The 24175-nt window shown below is 43.1% G+C and overlaps 1 protein-coding gene and 1 long non-coding RNA gene across 5 annotated transcripts in view; both read left to right on the top strand.

Annotated features, from left to right (window-relative positions):
* Positions 1-397, top strand: part of LOC133493770 (uncharacterized) — a 46216-nt gene extending 45819 nt beyond the window's left edge. For both annotated transcript variants that reach the window (XR_009793149.1, XR_009793148.1), the window contains exon 4: positions 29-397. This is a non-coding gene — a long non-coding RNA (uncharacterized LOC133493770). The remainder of the gene's footprint in view (positions 1-28) is intronic.
* A 5734-nt stretch (positions 398-6131) lies between these two features.
* Positions 6132-23658, top strand: LOC133493594 (monocarboxylate transporter 2-like). 3 transcript variants are annotated; one of them, XM_061807107.1, is made up of 5 exons: positions 6132-6387; positions 12817-13057; positions 18509-18652; positions 19966-20754; positions 21856-23658. In XM_061807107.1, exons 2-5 carry the CDS (start codon positions 12841-12843, stop codon positions 22125-22127), a joined length of 1422 nt encoding a protein of 473 aa, XP_061663091.1. In that variant the 5' UTR covers positions 6132-6387; positions 12817-12840; the 3' UTR covers positions 22128-23658. The 3 variants fall into 3 exon arrangements, with proteins under 3 accessions (XP_061663091.1, XP_061663092.1, XP_061663093.1); XM_061807108.1 differs by lacking the exon at positions 6132-6387 and adding an exon at positions 7819-8362; XM_061807109.1 differs by lacking the exon at positions 6132-6387 and adding an exon at positions 8452-8821.
* Positions 23659-24175: the final 517 nt, after the last annotated feature.

Raw genomic sequence — 24175 nt, 5'->3', positions numbered from 1 at the left:
TGATTGTATGTTTTTATGGTCCGTTTAGGGGGGAAAACTACTCCTAAAATTTCAATGATTGGGGAGGTCGTCTGTCTCCATTCAAGGACAACTTGGTTCATACAGTGGTGAAAGGATAGCGACCCCTGCTGTCTGGGTTTGTCATTGGCCCCAATAACTGCACAACTGTTTTGTGGGAATAACCAAGGTAATATACTGGATGAGCATCTTTTAATTATACACTGAGAATATATATTTTCATTTGACGATTCATTTTTTTTTAATTCATAACTTGTTGGGTCAATTTAATCACTGTTGAACAGAATTTCATTGTTTGTCCAAAATTTTATCCAAATCAAAGTTGTTTTTTTTTTTGCTCTAAAATAATGAAATTACATAACTGACCCAATCAATCACAGACAAGGCCTTTTCAGATTGTATCAATTGAATACAAAGATGATATTTAATGTTCAACCTGATGTACTTTTTTTTTTGGCTCAAGACGTTCCCCCAAAATAAGACAGGAGGGGGGGGGGCAATGGCATAGACTGGGAAGGTTGAAGAACCTTAAAGAACGAAAAACGTTTTTGGAACATTCCATAGGTGAACGGGGTCATTGGAAACAGGTGGCGTCATTATTGTTGATAAAAGGAGCAGCATTCATAAGGATTTTGGTGAGGGTTCCCACTTTGTCAACAACTGCGTGAGCAAAAAAAAGTCCAACAGTTTAACGTTTCTCAACATAAGATTACAAGAGATTTATCATCTGTGGTTCATAATATCATCAACAGTTTCAGAAAAGCTGGGGAAATCTTTGCACATGAGCGGCAAGGCCTTAAACCATCATTGAATGCCCGTGACCTTCGATCCCTTCTGGGGAACGGCACTATAAAATGGCTAACTTGCACATCTGTGTAGGCACTGCTAATGCTGAAAGGTTCATATACTGTATGCTGCCATCCAAGCAATGTCTTTCTTGGACATCCCTTCTGATTTCAGAAAGACAATGCAATGTTTTATAGAGCTCGTCCACCTACCTGTACGTCACCGAAGTCACGTGACGGGCCATATTGACGGTCTAGCAAAGCATTTTTCAATGCTAAGTCGGTTGAGACGGCACAAAACTATGTCTTAAAGTACGACGCCCAGAGTTTTGTCCGATACAGTTAAACATTTAGAAGGTGATAATGAATGAAGGTATGAGGAAAAATGAGAGACACTTGGCATAGAGGACCCATATTTAATGCTGTAATTTATATTTTTGCCGATAAGGAATTGGACTGTTAACCCGGTTCCGCTTGTCTTGGACAGCTGGATCTACACTTATCTGGTGAGTAAGTTGTCGAGATTTACACAGAAGAGTTTGAAAGCATAGAAATGTCTGGGCGCATACAAACACTTCGTTGCTAGATCTGTTCTCAATTAAGAATAAATCAATAAATAGTGATGGAGCTATTCAGATTTTTTTTTTTTCAATAAAAATACTAGTATTTAAATAAATGACCCCTGGTCTTACATAAACTTGGATTCATTAACCATGATTATGGGTTGGGGGGCACAGCGAGTTGGCTCCTCCGTACACGAAGCGTGTTGTGGCCACACGTTAAACTTTGGTAAACTTCTCCGTGACAGACGTTTTTTTTTTTTTTTTTTTTTTTTTTTTAAATATGCATTGTTCTCAAATGAGTCCAATGCGCATTTAAAAAAAGAAAACAAACCGCTGGGATAAGGCTTCAGCCCCCGTACACGGAAGCGTGTTGCAGCCACACGTTAACCTACGTAGACATCACTGTGACCGACTGTTTCTTTTCTTTTTTTTAAATGTGCATTGGACTCATTTGAGAACAATGCATATAAAAAAAATAAAAATGTCGGGGAGAGGTTCACCGTAGTTTAAGGTGTAGCCACAACACGCTTCTGTGTTCGTTGGAGACAACTCCCAACCTTTTTTTTTTTTTTTTAAACGCATTCTTCTCAAATGAGGCATCTTGGCATTGTAAATACTTTTTAGTCATATGAAATTGAGAAGAAGAATTCCTACCTGAAATTAAGCGATCGCTACACAGGCGTGTGTGTATTTTTGTCGGGCAGCATCCATCACGTTGAATTGCCGAAATCAATCGATCTCTTCTGGTCTTTTCAGCTGGTTTTCCATAGAATGATCTCTTTGAATATCTCGTCTGTCGTAACAACCAACAGCACAACAAGTCTCGGCCATTGTGTATATTCTGCTCCGGTTCAATGTCCCCCACACTGTCGAGCAGCTCGTTTTGACCGGCAATATGGCGCCGTGAAAACGGTGACGTCACGTGCAGGAACTCTATATACATTTCGTATAATGCCCAACTTCATTTTAATTGGGCAAAATATTTTTGAGGTAGCATCAATTCCTTTTCACTGTTGTAAATGTTCCTTCTCAAGAGCTCATTTTGTAACAAAGCTACATTTAGCGGCTTCTCCCGGTTAAATTTTCCCCATTTTCCATCTGTTCAGAGATGAAAATAGATGTGAACTTTGCCCTGAGTATTTAAGAGTGCACGATAATACAATGTCTTGAGGCATGAAATATGTTATTTTAACACTCACTGTTGTGTTTGGCTATTTTTAGGGCTTTCAAATTACAGTACATGAAGAGAAGCAGTGAACATTTTTTTTTTTTTTTTTACTTAAAAGCTATTCTTGACTTCTTATTTTATGTTAACGCGCTCAACTGTCAAAAAACCAAAACAAAACAAAACCCAAATTACGTGTTCCTCTAAGCGAGCTCCAGCCTGACCCCGACAGCGACAGCCTGTCTTTATGTTTCCGATTGGACTGTTTTGGAACAGCGGGGTTCCGACAATTCCCACGTTTGTGTATTTTTTTTTTTTTTTTTTTTTTTTAAACCGCAGGACAAAAGCTATCATATTTACAAATGACGTAAACGGTGAAGAGCTTGAGGGCGATCACAGCCCAGATTTAAAAGGCCTGCCGAGATGTAAACGGACTGTGGCGTGGCATTAAATTGACCTTTTCGACAACAAATACAACCCCTCCGTCGTGGTTTACCATAAAAATACTTGGGATATGACATGTTTCGTGAGGCCACGTGGACCTTCAACTTTAAACATTGAGGTTTTAGCGGAATGAACACGTCTCCGATTCATGAAAATGGAATGTAAATCCATCTCAAGCAATACCGATCACAGGCATAAAAACAATTTTTATTCTCATTTCCACTGTGGCGTCATTTTTAGATGCTGTAATGTAATATGACGAATCATGTTATGTGAATTCAAATATCAGTCCACACTGCCCTCAAAGGCAGTAAATAATTATTTTTGCTGCATGTAATCCAGAATTCCACTTTATATGGTTTATGGATTTGGGATGAATTTAGTATCTCGACCAGAGTCATTTTCATAAATGTACAACTTGAAGTTGCATAAAATCAAAATGGTTGCTCTTCTGTTTGTCTTGCACACCACATTTTAATTTCCTTTTTTTTTTTTTTTTTTGAAACTCTGCTCTAGAGTCTTACGCAAAGGATCCACCATGACCCTTTCGGATTAATCCCGCTGGATAAACTCAAGCGATGCAGATTGGGTTTGCCCCAGGAATAGCAGCGGACGTCATGTATTATAGAAGCATACATGGCTGCATACATTTTTAATATCGCTCAAGAGCGATGTACTGTTTGTCTCTTGGTACATCAATTTAACCGTCGAGGTTGTTTTCGCATACGCGCCCCGGGATTGTGTGGCGACCAGTACAAAATGGAGCACATCTCTCATGGATGGGCTCCGACTCACCCATGATTCAAATTAGGAAAAGCTGACCACAATATTAGGTACACTTTCATTATATACAGTGAAGAAAATAAGTATTTGAACACCCTGCTATATTGCAAGTTCTTCCACTTAGAAATCATAGAAGGGTCTGAAATTTTCATCGTAGGTGCATCGTCCACTGTGAGAGAGATAAGATAAAAAGAAAAATGCAGAAATCACAATGTATGATTTTTTTTTTTTTAAATTTTATTTTAAATGATTTATTTGTGTGATACAAATAAATATTTGAACACCTGAGAAAGCCATTGTTAATATTTGGTACAGTAGCCTTTGTTTGCAACTACAAAGGTCAAAGGTTTCCTGTAGTTGTTCACCAGGATTGCACACACTGCAGGAGGGATTTTGGCCATCTCCTCCGCGCAGATCTTCTCTAGATCAGACAGGTTTCTGGGCTGTCGCTGAAAAACGGGGAATTTCAGCTCCCTCCAAAAGATTTTCTACTGGGTTTTAGGTTTGGAGACTGGCTAGGCCACGGCAGAACCTTGACATGCTTCTTGCGGAGCCACTCCTTGGTTTTCCTGCCCGTGCGCTTCGGGTCATTGTCATGTTGAAAGGCCAAGCCACGACCCATCTTCAATGCTCTGACTGAGGGAAAGAGGTTGTTCCCCAAAATCTCACAATACATGGCCGCGGTCATTCTCTCCTTAATACAGTGCAGTCGTCCTGTCCCATGTTGCAGAAAAACACCCCCAAAGCATGATCCTACCACCCCCATGCTTCACACCAGGGATGGTGTTCTGGGATGGAACTCAGATACTTATTTGCAGCTGTATCACAAATAAATCACTTAAAAAATCATACATTGTGATTTCTGGATTTTTCTTTTTAGGATTATCTCTCTCACAGTGGACATGCACCTACGATGAAAATTTCAGACCCCTCCACGATTTCTAAGTGGGAGAACTTGCAATATAGCTGGGTGTTCAAATACTAATTTTCTTCACTGTAGGAGCTGTTGCTTAGTCAATTATTGCATGACTCGTCCTTTTCTTCACTGTATATATTTCATCCATCCATTTTCTGAGCAGTGTATTCTCAGTGCTCTGTGCAAAAGTCTTTGGCCGCCAATATCGATCTGTTTTTCACGTTCAAGCCTTTTCACTGCACCCATTTTGACTTTTTAAACCAGGGAATAAATATGGTGGGAAATATGGATTGAGATGCTGATGCAGTCATTAATTTCCTTTCCTCACTATTGAAGTGAGGGGGTGCTAATTTATCCATCCAACTGCTCAGAATCATAATTGCACCTCCTGTCATCATTCATGAACCAAGTAGCCTGCTATTACCCCCTCCTAAAAAACACACACACATACAAAGATTTTAATTCAGCTTTGGTGGAAATCTGTGCTCATCTTAATGGCATGCCGTTATATATGAACAATATGGCGTTCCTAAAATGACAAACTCAATTTTGCACAACATTTTACCAAAGTCAAGAAATTAATACTGTACTTATATCATGTAGAATGTTCCAAAGTCAGGTATTGTATTAAAATTACCGACATACATTTGTATTTGGATATTTACATTTCGGGGCGGCACGGTGGGTCAGCTGGTAAAGCGTTGGCCTCACAGTTGTGAGGTCCCGGGTTCAATCCCGGCCCCGCATGTGTGGAGTTTGCATGTTCTCCCCGTGCCTGCGTGGGTTTCTCCAGGCACTCCGGTTTCCTCCCACATTCCAAAAACATGCAACATGAATTGGACACCCTAAATTGCCCCGAGGTGATTGTGAGTGCACCTGTTTGTCTCTCCGTGCCCTGCGATTGGCTGGCAACCAGTTCAGGGTGTACCCTGCCTCCCGCCCACTGCTGGGATAGGCTCCGGCACTCCCCGCAACCTTCGTGAGGATAAGCGGAGAAGAAAATGGATGGATGGATGTTTTTTTTTTTTTTTTTTTTTTTTGTTATCGTTAAATGTCATTAATTTCTGTGGCCACTAGATGGCGCATTTTAACAGCGTCCGAGTATGGCTATGATTGGCTGTGATGAAATAACGTACCGTAGGGGTAAATGTCGCGTTTTAGTCCACTCACACTCTTGTACTGATATCACGAGCCTGTGGAAATTTACCTAATTAAGTCTCCTGCGCAATTTAATTATTGCACCGTATTTCATCAGTTTTTTTTTTTAACGTAACATAGAAGCATCAAAGAGTTAATTTTTTATTTATTTTATTTTATTTTTTTAGGTAAGAGGGTTTTGGGGGTGGTTAGATTTGTAATTTAACGGAAAAACTAGTTTTTGTTAAATCGTGCAACTCCAGGCTAGAATGAGAGAGGGGGGGGCGGGACTAGTGGAACATTCCATACAGTAGAGTACAGTAGAGTAGAATTATGCAAATGAGCGGCGGTCGTGCGGCTCCAAAATAGCAACGCTGTTCAACAGCACCGCCCTCCGCAGCGGCGCCACCGGTCCACGTCGAGGCGCCGCAAGAGAAATTCAACCAGTCGTCACTTACGCAACTCGAGCTCACGCTGTCCCGACGCAGAGAGCGGCGGCATCTTTCTGCTCCAAGGTCACCCGGCCACGAGTCCGCGGGACGCGCACAAACGCACCTTTTTTTATTCTCCTCGAAGGTAAAGGAACGTTTAACACGCGTGGCGGTGGGGGGAGCGTTATAGTTTGTACACGGGGAATAACCGACTTTTCGCGTTTTTCGCTTTGCGGGGTTTTTATTTTTTATTTATTTTTTTTCTGGTTGGCACGGATGACACGCGAATCCAAAAGAGTGAGGATTAGTGTTTTAAGTCACTCCGTCTCTGGGTGATGGAATTACGTTCTATGTATGTGTTGCTAGTGCCGGTCCTGGGAAAAAAATCCCACCGGCATCATCACTTCACGCATTAGTTTATTAAATATTGCTATTTTGGGGGGGACTCGCGTCCACCAGGCCTCGGTTGTGTCCCCGTCCTTACATCAGCTGCATCAGATGAGTCATCAGTTTTTGCCTCGTTTCATCAGATTTATGGGCCACACATTTGAGCGTGAAAGGAATGAGCGGTTGCGCTACTAGCAGCAGGAGCCGCTTGATTCCTTTTGAGCTTCAAAGCAACTGCTTTTACTTCTAACTCTCGTTTTGCGTCTGATTCATATTTTCGACGCATGGCTCTTTTAAACAAACAAAACTGCACCAGTTGACCTTGGTGCTCTACCTGATTTTGCTTTTGCACCCAAGTCAGAGTCACTTAATTTTGAGTGTCTTGCTCATATCGACCCCTGGCAATATTTTTATACCTCAGGTGGCATTAAATAAATGCTTAAATGGCTTGTCATAAATCTGTTGGCGCAGTTATCCAGCCGGTTTGCTGAATTTTCTCACTAGTAAGAGCATACAAGTGCGTGGATATCAGGGATATCGAATAAATGCTCTCAAATGGTTTGTTGAATAGGTCTGTGCCTTTGTATAAATATTATCGCATTTATGGATGTCACTTGTACCCGCAGGGGCCTCGTTTGTCCCTTTCTAATTTAGTAAATAGGAAATGACTCCCATTTATATTTGATGGCTTCACCCTGACTAAATGTGGTTTTGAAATATTCTCCAGAAAAGCTTGTATCAACTTGCTATCTTGTGAAAATATTTTCCAGACTTTCTTGATCTTTATGACCATCACTCCCTTTCCGGTGGTTTGAAATCAGACGTTTTTGTCAATTTTGCCTGCTTTCAACCTGTGATGCACCAATTACATGAAATCCTCTGACACAAGTTTGTTTCGACTGCCCGATGTGGCAGCTGATTTTGTGTTCAGCGTCTACCTTAGGCTGTAGATTTTTTTTTTTGGGGGGGGGGGGGATCAAGGGGCAGAGTGGATCAGGTTTCAAGATCAGAGCCTCTTTGTGTGTACCCTGGGCTAAGTTTGTTGTGAACACAAATCAGCTTTGTGCAAACATAACCTCCTGATAGAGGACTTGCAGAGAAACTTTGGCTTTGACGAGTCATATTGCGTTGGTTATTACATCTGGATGATCACAGACACTTAAGGGGCAAAGCATCCTCTTTTTTTCTTTTTACCTCTTTGTTGTGGTTAACAATGGCTGTTGCCTTTTTAAAGTCTTTATGGACTGCTTGTTCCTTGGTCATTTGGACATTAATTATGTCTTTCAAGGCGTTTCAATATTTTAACTATGGATGAGCGCATTTCCAACATCAGCTGTCATGTCGATTCCAGATCCTCTGAGTACCAGTTGCTAATAAGCAGAATGGACCTTTCTGATGACGACCCCTTAGCTCCGCCCCCTCAGCCATGTCCCACAAGCTTTCAAAATGGCGATTTGAACAGAACACGTTCGAAGTCAATTCTCCATCGCGTATTCCAGATAATATTGGAGTATGTTTTTGAGCCAAATGCGTCAGACCTGTCCAAGAGAGTTCTACAGAGGTCTCAACTATTTTACGTGAGGATATGTACACGGAATAGAGATTTTGGACGCAACGTCAGAGTTACAGCGAAACATTGGCGATCGATGCAAAAAATGTTTGACGCCTCAGAAACTTCATATTGAAATCCAACAGGATAAAATAGTGGAATAGTATTGCGCACATAAAGCAGGGTGAGTACTTTTTACTCGGAAAGATCACGAGTAATATTGTTGTCTTTAGAAGTGAGCAGGTGTATTCATTTGACTTATAGACCCTTTGCCAACTGTGTGTTAGGCTGTAGAAAATGAATCAACTGTGGGCCCCTTGTAAGCTGTAAGCAGAATATCTTTCATCAGAATTGCACATTCCCCAAGCGCATCTGAGGACCATTTTCTTCATAACATACATTTTTCCAAGCGCACACTACTGACCATCAGCATTGCTTGTGGGACAATACGGCGAAGAGGGGCGTGTTAAGACAATGCGGCTTTCTGATTGGCTATTGTTGTATGAGTGATTGAGAGGTCGGAAAGGTCCATTGTCAGCTATTTCTCCTCCCACTCTTAAGGCAACTTTGCGATTACCTTCGCGCCTACATCCCATAACTTCCATCGCCATGCGACTTTGATGGAGGCGACCAGCAGAAAGAGGTCTGTTCGGGGGCTCTGGAGAGGGTAATGTCGAACACCGCTCACTGTTAAGAGGTCGAGTTTCCTTTTTTTAGAGTTGGCCAGGGTTTACAACACCTGTTTGGATACCATTCATATGTTCCAGCAAGGGAAAAAGTCTTAGCAAGTGTGTGTTTTAGTAGTCAACTAGTGGGATTTGTCAGTTCTCAATCCTGCGTCAACCTTCACAATAGTTTAGTTAGGTAAATTCAAGTATTTGAAGCGATCCCTCCCTCTCTCACGTGTGCCACCTTGATGTCATGACGCTCATAAATAACAGTAATTGCCAATCAAGTTACTCCAGGAAGTTGTATTGCGAGGCATTGCATCAGGTAAACGAAGCTCGAAACACCCACAGACTCTGCCGTGTAGACAGGAGCAAAAACGGTAAAGTCGGATATCTTGACCCACCTGATCGGATTTGAAAACTGTCTGCCAAGTTTCAAAAGCACACAGCCACGGGCTGAATGTTTCGCCGCCACCCGCACGATAATGCCCTTTTACGGCAGACAGACAATGGTGTGCTCTTTTGGATCGGTGCCCCAGAGGAGAGACATCGCCAGTTGCGTGATTTTTAATTTTCAAGACAGTTTTTGATTACTGGAGCCCACGCCGTCTCCTTTCCTTTCTTAGTTTGACTTGAATGAATCATGAATCACGACACTAAATCTCCTGACCACTGTTGATGACACGAAAGGAGCAAAATGTGCAACAATGTTCAACATATTGTTACAGATTCACATTTCCAGTCGTTTAAGGGTGGTGATTTCTGATTTCAGTCTCCTGAGATTTTCTCCCACATTGCTCAAGGGTGTCTGCTAACCTTGTGCCTGGTAGAGGATGACAATTTGAGCCAATTGTTGATTTTCGTGGCTGAGAAGACGGTGACTTTGCACGTGCTCTTTCACTACCTACAGGGGAAATCCAGTGTTTAGCATGAACAATGTAGCCAATAGGTCATGGAATATGTACCCCATTTTGACAATCTGATGTTAAATCCTCTCTCATTTAATAGTGTTTTGAGAAGATTTTTATCAACAATTATGAATTTTCAGGGGTGGTGCCATTTTCTCGAGTCACATGATCTTTGTGGTCGGATGTGACGTGTACCGTGCGGTTCAAAATGCTGGATTACTTGGGACACCATTTATGCCCAGCGCCGATTTCTTTGATTTGAAATAGCAGTATCGGTTGATCGGGAAGACGGAGGAATACTTCTATACAGATTTGAAACTGTGGCTGTAATTAATGTTAAATATTCGGATGGTTCTTCGGACGGGAATGACGCGGAGTCTGATGAGCGAGCCCCAGTGGTGGCCACGAGCCTATCTTCCAGCCGCCGGCAGCCGTTAGCCCCGGACGCCGAAGCTAGGCTAAAGCCCTCCGCCGCCACCAAAGTCCTTAAAAGATGTGTGATCAAGAAATGAAAGCCACGTTTCTGCGTCTCATACTGAAAATTCATATTCAAAATCCCATCAGTTTAAGCTTCTTAAACGATTTGTGGCTATTTTGTGTTGTCAGAACTGAAACATTTGGCGCTGTATACGGCCTGTAATCCGTTGATTATTTATATATATATATATATATATATATATATATATATATATATATATCTCATAAAGCAAACAAATTCATAGATACTTGAGTATAAATTGTCAAGAAGACCTTGGCCTCCAGCAAATTCAGGTTTGTCCTCCCCCTCGCCCTACTTGTATCTTGGCCTCCTGTCTTGCAATATGTGCACACGTCTGCAACCACATTATCTGAGTTGTTAATTTTTACTGCCCTGTGTGACAAGTCAAAATCAGAGTTCTACAGGCTATAGATCATATTAATGGTAGACAAAGTTTTGAAATGATCTATGTGTGTAGGTCTCGTTTGACCTAGATAATTAATTTCACAAAACCTGGTATTTGAACAGTGGTGTATAGACTTTATATTCTCGATAAAGTCAGCGTTGGAAACTGATCGCATGGTTTCCGTATTTTGCAGTTGTGAAATGGCAACTTCCTCTTGACTACTATTTATATAGAAACCTGACGAAATACATCTGACTCAGCGATGCAAAGTATGATAACGGCGGCGCTTCAGTTAAAGCGCAGCCGCAGATGTTTGTGTTCCTCTCTGGGGGAGAAAGTAAACGCGTGTGGTTCACCGCCACGGCATGCGTAGTCGCACGCAATTGTTCTTTTTGCATGCTTGCTTTTTGTCACATTCTCGCGAGCCAGTTTCCTCTGCATACATCTGAATGCTGAACCTCCGCCCAGTTTCCACTGCTGCCCCCTGAGGGCTCGCGGGGAGCGGGGGCAGGCTCAAGGTGAATAGTGGGTGGGGCTCAACCTTGAGTTACAGGTAGGAGTTGAATGAGCACATGACCCGGAGAAGGGAGCTGTAAATGCTGTAGGTCAGTATTTGCACACGCTCTACACCAGGATGCAGAACCGCTGGTATGCCCCCCCCCCCCGCCCTCCCTTCTTGTGCAAGACATTACTGTTGGTGGTTTCCTCAAGGTCAGAAAAGACGGGAACAATTAGCCATGTGTCCTTTGAATTTAGTAAATGCAATTCAAACAGCACCTCAAGTAATGTTCATTGGGGGGAAAATGAATGAAGTCAATAGTTGCTTTCTCACTGCATTCCAGAGGCGTAACCGTAGTTTGGATTTATTCGTCCGTTGTTCACACAGAATCCAATTGCTAGGTCTGATGTGCGCCACGCAGCTGTTGCAGTTTGTGTATCTGAAGCTCACACGAGTTGTGCAAAAATGGACTAAGCAACAGCTCCTACAGTGAAGAAAAGTATTTGAACACCCGGCTATATATTATAAGTTCTCCTACTTAGAAATCATGGCGGGGTCTGAAATTTTCATCGTAGTTGCATGTCCACTGTGACAGAGAGAATCTAAAAAGAGAAACCCATAAATCACATTGTATTATTATTATTATTATTATTTATTATTTATTTTTTAACGATTTATTTGTGTGGTACAGCTGCAAATAGTAGCATCCCAAGAACACCATCCCTACTGTGAAGCATGGGGGTGGTAGCATCATGTGTTGGGAATATTTTTCTGCACATGGGACCAGGATGACTGCACTGTATTTAGGAGAGGATGACCGCGGCCATGTATTGTCAGATTTTGGGGAACAACCTCTTTCCCTCAGTCAGAGCACTGAAGATGGGTCGTGGCTGGGCCTTTCAACATCACAATGACCCCCCAAGCACACGGCCAGAAAAACCAAGGAGTGGCTCCGTAAGAAGCATATCAAGGTTCTGGCGTGGCCTAGCCAATCTCCAGACCTAAACCCAATAGAAAATCTTTGGAGGGAGCTGGAACTCAGTTTCTCTCAGCGACAGCCTAGAAACCTGTCTGATCTAGAGAAGATCTATGTGGAAGAGTGGGCCAAAATCCCTCCTGCAGTGTGTGCAAACCTTGTGAACAACTACAGGAAACTTTTGACCTTTGTAGTTGCAAACAAAGGCTACTCTACCAAATATTAACATTGCTATTCTCAGGTTTTCAAGTACTTATTTGCAGCTGTATCACACAAATAAAATTAATAAAATCATACATTGTGATTTCTGGGTTTTCTTTTTAGATTATCTCTCTCACTGTGGACATGCACCTACGATGGAAATTTCAGACCCCTTCATGATTTCTAAGTGGGAGAACTTGCAATATAGCTGGGTGTTCAAATACTTATTTTCCTCACTGTATGTGGGAAAAACACCACTACTACGTCAGAAGCCCGAAAATTCATGTCGACCATGGATTATTTTTGGAACATAACAGACCATCTATTTCCTCCTATAAGTCACAATAATGGACGCCTGCATCTATGTGGAGTTTTCCAAACCTTCAAATGATCAACTTTCTCCTTTGTTTCTTCAATCCCCCCCCGAAACATGAACTATACCGTTGACAAATGTCCAAATATAAATGAAGCGAAACAGTTGCTGTATTTTTTCTCATTGCAGTGACGAGCCAGCGTTGGCCAAGCTATGCCGCCCCCAGTCACCGACTCTCTGGCCGTGCCCCCACCGGATGGCGGTTGGGGCTGGGCAGTGGTGTTGGCGTCGTTCATCTCCATCGGCTTCTCGTACGCCTTCCCCAAAGCCATTACCGTCTTCTTCAAGGACATCCAGATCATCTTCGGTGCCTCGTCCAGTGAAATCGCATGGATCTCCTCTATCATGCTCGCAGTCATGTACGCCGCAGGTCAGTTCTGAAATGTTGACGGCACTCTTCGCAATTTGTATGGGTTAGGAACCGATGTACAAAATTGCTTCCATATTACTTGAAAACATTTAGGTCTGAAACGATTAATCAACTTACAGTGGTACCTCTACTTACAAACATTTTAGTAAACAAAAAATTCAGGTTATGAAACTCCTCTGAAAAATATTGTCTCTAGTCACAAAGGAAAATTCAGGATACAAAAAGAAAAAATAGGTTCTGGAAAAAATCCTGTATCTTGGTTTGAAAGTGGCATGATAGAGCTGCTATCATTGTAGCATCTTCCTGGCATCCCATTGGCTAGGAGGGACGTCAAGCTTTACCCATGATGCTTTTCGTTTCCCTTGGACATTTGTGTCAACGAACCGTACGATAACGCTTTCACATGCTGTCACACGCTCGCGCACATTGGTAAAGTATTGTAATTCCCAGCCTACAGAGCGCACCTGGTTACAATTCTCACTGAGTGCATTTGTAAAGGAAATACCATTCGTTACATACACACGCCGCAGCTGTGTAAAACCTGCAAGTGCCCACATTGAAACACGAGATCTTTACAAAGAAAGATGGTACACAGAGTTTAAAGCACAGGTTTCAAACGCAAGGCCCGGGGGCCAGATCTGACCCGCCACATGATTTTATGTGGCCCGCGAAGCCACATCTAGTGTCAATTTCCATGATTCTTGTAAAAATCTGTACCAAAATTTTAAATTAATTTATCATTAATGATAAAGTTGAGCTATTGCAAGCATTTTTGTCCTTCAAAATGTGAAACAGTTGAAAAACACATTACCCTCGATTTCTGATCTCCAAAACTAGTTCATAAATTGATGTAAATATGATGAGATGATTAAATATTTTTGTTCCACAGTCATAACGGCCCTTTGAGGGGAAACCGGAATGACAATGTGGCCCGTGAGAAAAATGAGTTTGACACGCCTGGTTTAAAGCTAGCACGGTGCTAACGCTAACAGGGCCGATTAAAATAAAACTTACCGGTAAATATCACTGAGACACGCCAGTAACAAAGCAGCAACACGCTTGAGCCGGTAAAAGTCACTTCCTCGGCACATATATTCCGCCGGTCTCATTCTGACCTTTTCCGCTCGAGTGCCCCCCCCCCTCTCCCCACTTGCAGCCGTTAGAAAAATGCACAAATTGTTGCACCACAGCATAAACCGCAGCGTTGAAAGTGTGTGGAGAAAATAGTCGCGGCTTGTACGCCGGAAATTACGGTACAACTTTGTTTGTTTATCGCACGTTTAGTCATCTTTCTTCACCATGGGCCCCAAGAAACTTGCCTCCAATTTTTGTGTTTTAGTGCCACAGTTGCTTTGGTGACACAGTGACATCATGACACTCCCATCACGATCTAATACGTCATTTGTTCCATTTCGGATCAACCAGATTCATGTGACTGGATGTCAAATGTTATTGGGCGTTATCACCCGGCCACTCTGTAATACGAAGTTTTGTGTAAACACGCACACAGAACAAGAAACCGAACACAGGCAGTAGAAATGAACTACACGTTTTAAGACTGAACACACTGCTATTACGACCCTGACTAGTGTACAGTTGTTTTAGCAGATCAGATCAAATGCAGCTGATGTTAATGCACAACGTTGGGAATCGTCTTTCCAGCCCCCGTCGTTGATCAGTACAGATTGTGATAACCGCAGCAGATAGAGTGACAGGAGGATTACGTTGCGGCCAGATGGCAGCTGAGGCGGCGCCTCGCACAATGCTCCAGGCCTTTGGCCAAAGCGGGGAAATGGAGCAGGTGAGCGGAGCCAGACCAGCGCAATGCATATTTTGGCCAAAATCAGATGAACAAAAGGGATTGCAGACCGTTGCATCATGGAAGTGAATTGTAACCGACTAATCATTATGGTTAGCTCGGTCGCACAACGCAATTTTAAAATCCAAGTCATTGTCTTGTGATACAAACTCAATCGGAGTCACAACACACTGCTGGAACAACGGGGGAACAACATGCATAGGTTGGTATTTTTAGAATATTTCCCGCAGAGGGTTAGTCCACAAATGGAAAAAGGGAAGCAAGAGAAGAGACACGTCATCATGTTTGGGGAAAACATACTAGAAGTAATTACACTGGAGGTCAACATTTGCTAAGCAGGTAAAAATAGAAGAAAGTTATCTCGGCTTTGTGTTGTCGACGAAACATCCATCCATCCATTTTCTTCGCCACTTATCCTCACAAGGGGAGTGCTGGAGGCTATTTCACCTGTCAACGGGGAGGAGGCAGAGTACACCCTGAGCTGGTTGCCAGCCAATGGCAGGGCACATAGAGACAAACAGCCGCACTCACAATCAGACCTAGTGGCAATTAAGAGTGTCCAATTAATGTTGCACACGTATGAAATGTGGGTGGAGGAAACCCACGCAGGCACGGGGAGAACATGCAAACTCAGACAGAACTGTGAGGCCAAAGCTTTACCGGCTGAGCCACTGTTGACTAAACAAAAAGTTATTATTAGTATAGGTGGGAAATCTAACATCTTTTGTGCTTTTAATTAAAAATGTGAAACTTCTATGTGTTAATTAAAAAGAAACAAATTTAGGTAACTTAAAAATGTTAGTGTTAGATTTTATAATATTTGATTTTTAAATTAAAAAGTCATGACAAATGTTCATTTGAAACTCTTATTAGAATTTGAAAGTGATATTTTGTATTTTTTTTTTATAATTTTTAATTTAAAAAACCAACATATTACCATCTAATATGGAACATTTTTTTAATTACAGTATTTTCCGCACTATAAGGCGCACCTAAAAGCCTTTAATTTTCTCAAAAGATGATGTATAATCCGATGGCGCCTTATATATGAAAAACGTTTTTGAAATCGCCCATTCATTGAAGGTAGTTGGAATTCACATTGGGCCAGTAAAAAAAAAAAAAAATGTGTAGCCGGCCACAATTTGCTCTCTGGCCAAAGTTTGGACACCCCTTTATAAAAAGCCTGTTTTTTTGTTTGTTTGTTGTGATTAGCTTGTGGCAAATCCGTGTTCTATCTCGCCTCTTCCCCAGAACCAGATGGGATGGGCTCCCAGCTCATGCGAGTACAAGATGTATAGAAAATGGGTGGATGGATAATAATAATCCCATGTGAAAATCCTTCAAGGCACAATGATTTGAAGATTGTGGCACGCAGATTGACGATAGCGATGTGGAATTAGAATGCCAATAATGAGATCATAAATGTGATTAGACACTGCATGGTTTTTATAAACTATTTCACTTGGGTAACCCTGCACAATTTAATTCAGGTCTTGGGGGGGGGGGGGGTCACTTTAGGAGCCATTTTCGATACATGACAGCAAAGTATTATGGCGTTAGAACATGTAAGTTTCGATGGTTTGGGCATAGTTTGAAGAGTAAAAGAAAATGGGGTCGGACACGTTTGAACTTTCTGCCATTTCGGTGGGCAGCTGTGTGAGGTAAGCGTTGCTGAATAGCGACGCGCTCAAGCTGCAGACTGCGCCTGTGCGGGATCAGCGGAGTTAATCCAGAGAGAGTGTGGCAGAGAAAACGTGAGTCGTCCCCGCGTGGGGGAGAGAACAGTCCTTATCTCTTAAAATCTGATCCACGCTATCGTGACAGTTCACCTCTGCAGTTCATTTTATAGTGTAAATCCCAGAAGATGTCAAAAGCATTATTATTGTTTTAATGAATCGCACAATAGAAATATGTGAGCTACAGTAGACAAGCAGCTGTGGCTCTTTGCGGTTTTGCCGTCAGAGAAAGCAGGTCAAAACCGCTCAAGACGACGCAGGGGAAATGGACGGATTACTATTGGCAGTGGTGGAAATTTCCAACACGTAACCGTAATTTCCGGCCTATAAACCGCGACTTTTTTCACAAGCTTTCAACCCTGCGGTTTATGTAGTGATGCGGCTAATTTGTGCATTTTTTCCAAGGTCCGCTAGGGGGCACTCGAGCGGAAAAGATGAAAGTGGGACTGGTGGAATATATGTCCCGAGGAAGTGACTTTTACCGGTCTGGCCCTGTTAGCGCTGCGCTAGCGGGTTACTACCGTGTCTCGTGATTTTTACCGACATTTTTTTTTTTTTTTTTTTAAACCAGTGTGACGCTCTGAGCACTCCCCCGAGCTGAAATGTCTCCTTGTGATTAATGTACATGCGTTACTAACAGGGGAACTCTGGGTACATAGCAGACGCTTACTGGGAAATACCCCAGTCTCATTGTTCCCCTTCTCCAACATAGAGGGAGCTAACATACGTTATATCCTAACCTTAAAACAAAAGAAGTACATATATATATATATATATATATATATATATATATATATATATATATATACACATGTACGTTAGCTGTGTTAGTCTTTCTGAGACGTCCGTAGCGAACATGAACGCTCGGCGACAAGTTGTCGAATGGCACAAGTTGAAGCATGGATGGGGGATGTTATAGACTGGCCGGAAGTTTCCAAAATATACGCGCATGCGCGTTTATCACAAGGAGATTTTTCAGCACCGGGAGCGCTCAGACCGTCACACCAGCCCTGTTCGCGCAACGCCAGTGTTACCGTTTAGCGCTCTGTAGGCCGGGAATTTTTAAGGCATCTTAAACTGTTACTGTACTCCATTGTGTATAATGCACTCACGTTTAATACGTACCCCCAAAAATCATCAATCACCTTTCCCTATGTATTGTGCACACCATCAAGAACTGGTGAAAGAAATCAGAATCCGCTTTATTGGCCAAATCTGCCATCTAGTAAGAGGAAGACTCCAAATCGGAGGCCGTCGACGTATGGCGGCACCGGTAAGGACCTCATGATTCTTGCTTGAGCAGGGAAATTGACCATATTACTAATACATCTGTAATGTTTCAAATTACATTACAAATTGGAATGAAAATGCACCCTTTTCACAAAATTTCATTTTCCCAATACCTATGTATGGATATAATCTGTGCATTGTATAAGAGACTTTCTAGGCAGTTATAAAAGCATTTTTTTTGGGGGGGGGGGTGGAGATGTCGCCGTTGCTTGAATTTTCTGCTCGTCACGTCCAGGCTTGTTTCCGAACAAGTCTTCACTTTGTACATTGTAACTTCAATGTAACTTTCACCCCCCCCCCCCCCCCGAGCAAGCTTTAAAACTTGCTTGGCTCTGTACCGTGAATGAAATTGTTGTTTCCACGCATTTTTCTTTCCACCCTCTCCCTCCCCAGGGGAAATTAACGTGCAGGCACGGGGGAGGGGGGGGGGGTTCCCTCGTTTCCAGTCACTGCTGTGGATGCAAATTAGGGGGGGACTTTTTTGTCGAGGTTAGAAAATGAGTTGCCCGGAACCAAGGAAGGATTCTGAAAGAATTAAATATTTTTTGACTAGTTTGTAGTTCGAACCAGATTGACTCGTTCTGACTTTTTGTGTCTACGTTTCAGGTCCCATCAGCAGCATTCTGGTGAACACGTACGGCTGCAGGCCCATCGTCATGATCGGGGGCTGCCTGTGTGCGGTCGGCATGACGCTGGCGTCGTTCTGCAACAGCGTGGTGCAGCTTTATCTCTGCATCGGCGTTATTGGTGGTAAGTCCCTCGCAATCCACTTAACTGAGTGGCCTTGATTAGCTTCTGCCTCGAAATAGGCAGCCGGATATAAAGCTGAGGGAAAAGAGTTGACATGTGAGGCTAATGTGATCAGGTTGTATTTTTAGCTTTAGTTGCCGAGATGACCGTGAATCAACCCAATGATGTCATGATGACGCTCATTTGAACAAATTCCCCAACAACCTTATTACTGTAATTTGCGTTTTTCACCAACCCTTTCAACTCTGCGGTTTATGCGGTGTTGGCGGCGCTAGTGCACCTGGTTAGAAGCCTCGGTACTCAGTTTAACGGTAGTGCCGCGCTAACGTTAGTGTGGTGTTAGTGTTAGCGCACCTGGTTATAAGCCTCGGTTGACAGAGTTCAACGCTAGTGCCGCGCTGATGCTAGCACCGCGCTAGCTAGCGTTAAACTCTTTCTGCGTCTTCTTCTTTTCCTTTCGGTTTGTCCTGATTAGGGGTCGCCACAGTGTGTCTCTTCCATCTTTCTCTTTCTCGTGCATCTTCCTCTCTTTAACACCCACAGTCTTCATGTCCTCCCTCACAAGATCCATCAAAGCTAGCGTTAGCGTGGCACTAGCGTTAACCAGGTGCGCTCTGTAGGCCGGGAATTCCGGTAAATGCATCTACATTCCTGTAGAGGGAAGCACGGTGAAAAGTTTTGGCCTCACAATTCTGAGGTCCCAGGTTCGATCCCAGCCCCACCTGTGTGGAGTTTGCATGTTTTCATCATGTCTGCATGGATTGTCTCCGGGCACTTTGGTTTCCTCCCAGATCCCAAAAATGTGCAACATTAATTGGACACTCTAAATTGGCCCTAGGTGTGATTGTGGTTGCGGCTGTTTGTCTCCATGTGCCCTGCGATTGTCTGGCAACCAGTTTAGGGTGTACCCCGCCTACTGCCCATTGACAGCTGGGATAGGCTCCAGCACTCCTTGCAACCCCTGTGAGGATAAGTGGCAAAGAAAATGGATGGATGGATTCCTGTAGACTCTCATATCAGCATTTAAATAAAAATTTTCGGTTCAACACGTTACACTTTGGTGTATTTTATTAAAAAATATTTCAAATGTAGAACTGACATAATTAGTACCTTTCTTGCCATGCAGGCATTTTTAAAAAAAAATTGATAATACAGCTCTTTTTTTTTAATCTATTTGATCCCAATACAATTGAGAACACTTCATTTGAAAACATCTAACAATTAATTGAATTAGATTTTAATCTATATAAGTATATAAAAAATGTTCATTGTAATTGAGCTTTGCAATAGTCTCTTATCGTATTCCCACACAGGACTTGGATTGGCATTCAACCTGCAGCCAGCTCTAACCATGATCGGCAAATACTTCTATAAGAAGCGCCCGATCGCCAACGGGCTGGCCATGGCCGGAAGCCCGGTGTTCCTCAGCTCCCTGGCCCCGCTCAACCAGTACCTTTTCAACCATTTCGGCTGGAGGGGGAGCTTCCTGATCCTGGGCGGCCTGCTGCTGAACTGCTGCGTGGCCGGCTCGCTCATGAGGCCCCTGGGACCGCCGCCCTCCAAGATGAAAAAGGAGCAAGTGGCGAGCGCTAAGGAAAAGCGAACGGTGTGGCAAATGCTCAACAAGTATCTGGACTTGTCTCTCTTCAAACACCGCGGTTTCCTCATCTACCTATCCGGGAACGTCATCATGTTCTTCGGCTTCTTCGCGCCTATCGTGTTCCTCGCGGCCTACGCCAAAGAAATGGGTGTTGACGAGTACTCTGCCGCCTTCCTCCTCTCCATTCTGGCTTTTGTGGATATGTTTGCCAGACCCTCGATGGGGCTCCTGGCTAACTCCCGCTGGGTCCGGCCCAAGATTCAGTATTTCTTCAGCTTCGCCGTGCTGTATAATGGCGTGTGCCACGTCTTCTGCCCGTTCGCCAGCTCCTACACCGGCCTCGTGGTGTACGCCGTGTTCTTCGGCTTTGCCTTTGGCATGGTCAGCTCGGTGCTCTTCGAGAGTCTCATGGACCTGGTCGGGGCTCCGAGGTTCTCCAGCGCAGTCGGACTCACCACCATTGTGGAGTGCTGCCCAGTCCTGCTCGGGCCACCTATTGCAGGTACTACATCCGTCGTCAAATGTTTTTGCTAGCATAACATGACATCAACTTCTTCTTCTTTTCCTTTCGGCTTGTCCCGATTAGGGGTCGTCACAGCGTGTCATCTTTTTCCATCTTAGCCTATCTCGTGCATCTTCCTCACTAACACCCACAGTCTTCATGTCCTCCCCCATCACATCCATCTTGTCTCCAAAACATCCAACTTTGGCTGTCCCTCTAATGAGCTCATTTCCAATCCTATCCAACCTGTTCACTACGAGCGAGAACCTCAACATCTTCATTTCTGCTACCTCCAGTTCTGCTTCCTGTCGTCTCTTCAGTGCTACCGTCTCTAATCCGTACATCATGGCCGGCCTCACCACTGTTTTACAAACTTTTCCCTTCATCCTCGTGGAGACTTTTCCGTCACATAGAAGACGGGACACCTTCCGCCAACTGTTCCACCCTCCTTGGACCCGTTTCTTCACTTCCTTACCACACTCACCACTGCTCTAGATTGTTGACCCCAACTATTTGAAGTCGTCCACCCTCGCCATCTCTTCTCCCTGCAGCCTCACTCTTCCCCCTCCACCCATCGTATTCATGCACCTATACTCTGTTTTACTTTGTCTTATCTTCATTCCTCTCCTTTTCCAGTATGTGCCTCCATCTTTCTAATTGTTCCGCCGCCTGCTCACTGCTTTCACTGCAGATCACAATATCATCTGCGAACATCACGGTCCAAGGGGAATCCAGTCTAACCTCACCTGTCAGCCTATCCATTACCACCGCAAACAGGAAGGGGCTCAGGGCGGATCCCTGATGCAGTCCCACCGCCACCTTAAATTCGTCTGACACCTACGGCACCTCACTGCTGTTCTGCTGTCCTCATACATGTCCTGTGCTATTCTAACATATTTCTATCTATACATAATTTCATAACATGACATCAACCATAGTTTTTATACTCTCATTAAACGGCAAATAGGATGTGCATAATCAGTCCTGTTGACAACATGACAGTGTTTTCAAAGCTCACAATAGATAAATGCTTTGATGAAAATGCTTGCAATAATTTTTTTCTTTTTTTTTTTTAATTCCAATGCTTTTGTTGTCGCACAGGGAAACTGATAGATGTCACCAATAATAATTACAAGATCATGTATTTCTGCTGCGGCGCCGTCGTGATTGTGGCGAGCATCTGGCTCTTCATCGGCAACTTCATCAACTACAGGCTCTTGGACCGCGAGCGCAAACTCGAGCAATACAACCCGGCCGGGTCAGACGATCCCGACCACCTCCAGAAGCAAGCCAAGACCGTGGCCGCGGGTGACGGCAAAGAGCCAGATGAAGAAAAGGGCCATGAGCCTATGCAGCGGGAGACCAACATGTAAGACTGTCTTTGGTTTTTTTTTTGTCTTTGTTTTTTTTTTTCGTCTAAGCTTCGTAATGTTGTTGGCAAACATCGGACTGAGCTTCATGCCGAGAGAGTGCCTCGCGGTCCGCCACCTGGCTCTGTTCAGGGTCCTCTACAACTCTTGCAAACTGCCAAAGCAACATGTGTCCCGAGCAACGTGGAAGATAAAGACTTCCATCGGATTCACTTTATAAATGAGATGAAAAATGAACCTAAATGTCACAAATCACTCAGAAAAGTGGAAATTTGAACAACTTCCATGGAAACGCCAACTCCGAGCTCTTCACGTGTCTTCCAATGTAAATCAAACATGGAAAGAGCATGTTGCACTTTTCCATTATAAACCAGCTCCTCAAAGATCCAAAGTTTGGGAAATGAGGACGGCATAAAACTGTTGCCAACGTCGGTCCTTGATTTATGTCCTGAAGTCGTGCTCATCGAGCTTTCAAACAGCTCAGACTGGTTGCCCGCGATGATGACGTCATTTCTTTTGGCAGCCGGTGAGCCCTGAAATGTAGACGAGCAGGAAACCGAACGCAAGCTCTCCGCATGAGTGGCACCCTCAACAGCCTCCTCTGCCAACCACTCGAGAACCCCTTGGGCATAATAATCCCTCTCGTCGGCTCGTTATAATCGATCATCTATCAGCACTTATTCCAGAACCAAAACTTGACTCCAGCTCATATAAAATTGAATGTACTCTCCATTGTGGGCCTTAATAATAAGGTAATAATGACCAAAACTGTAATATATAGTGAGTGGACACTTCATTAGGGACTCCCCAGAGATGTAGTAACAATTGAGATTGTGCTCCCATCTTGAATTGGATCACATTTAATTTTTTTGTTTTTGCCTAATGAAGTGAAGTTTAAATTAAAAAAAAAAAAAAGCCTTACATGTACTTGAAGAAATGAGGCAGGTATTGTTAAGTTATTGTTACTGAAATTTGAATTGCTCTTGGTCCTCCAAACGTAGCCATGTTGTTTTGTGGGGAAAAATGAAGTATATTTAAAAAAAAAAAATCCCACCATTTTATTTAAATTAGTGCTATTGGCGCATTTCCATCAAAGCCAAGCAGCGCTAATGTTGACCAACGCCGTCCACGTTGTCGTCATCTCCCAAAGCTTTTGTGATAAAATAATATTTCTATTGAAAGTAGTTTTGCGATTCAATATGAAAGCAGCTGCTACACATGTATTTGGAAAAAAAAAGATCTATTTTGCATTATTATTATTTGAGATTCACCCCTAAACAGCGGCAGTTTTAATATATAATTCTATATTTTGCTTCGCTTCAGTGTTCCGCAGTATTTTTGTATGTTGACAAAGTCCGCCGTCACTGTGCTTTGGACGACTCGGAATGTTTTCTCGGTAATCTATGCAAAACGTCTCATTTCGAGATGATTTTCAAAATGAGCTGCAGAATCGTGACATCACCCCGTAACACTGCCTCCTGCTGTTGAGTTATTAGCAGGATTATTATTACTATTTATTTCCATTTTTTTTTTTTTTAAATACTTGTTGCTGCTGGAGATGAAGACGTTCTCCTCTTATTCCACATTGTCCAGCGCTCTAAGTCGTACATTTCTGTGTGTTTTGAGCTTGAATATTTATTCTTTGGAAAAAAAAAAGAATTTGTTCGAATATATTAGTCGTGACAGACTTGGAATCTATGAACTGTATACGTTTGCTTTTTTCGGGGAGGGGGAGGGCAGGAAATAGCATAATCCAAGGTGGGATCCCAAAGAGCCCAGATCTCGGGTATGATTGTGAATGAACGAGTTTGTTACTGGGAGGTTCTCACTTGACTCTCTGGTGCCTTATTAATTATATCATCATCATCATCGTCATTATCCCCTTCGCAAGTACTCATTGATCAAATTTCGATCTTGAGTGCACATTTTGGATTCAGCTCCTCATTTTAGAGTTTCCTTGTGTAGATAGCCAACACCGAAGCTTATCAAGTCCGTGTTCATAATGTCCGGCAAGTAGCAGACACATTGTATTACCTCTTTTTTTTTTTTTT

The sequence above is a fragment of the Syngnathoides biaculeatus genome, chromosome 20, assembly GCF_019802595.1.
Source record: "Syngnathoides biaculeatus isolate LvHL_M chromosome 20, ASM1980259v1, whole genome shotgun sequence".
In the NCBI taxonomy this organism is placed as follows: Eukaryota; Metazoa; Chordata; class Actinopteri; order Syngnathiformes; family Syngnathidae; genus Syngnathoides; species Syngnathoides biaculeatus.
Note: the sequence above shows the minus strand (reverse complement) of the source record. Positions and strands in the feature narration are given on the sequence as shown.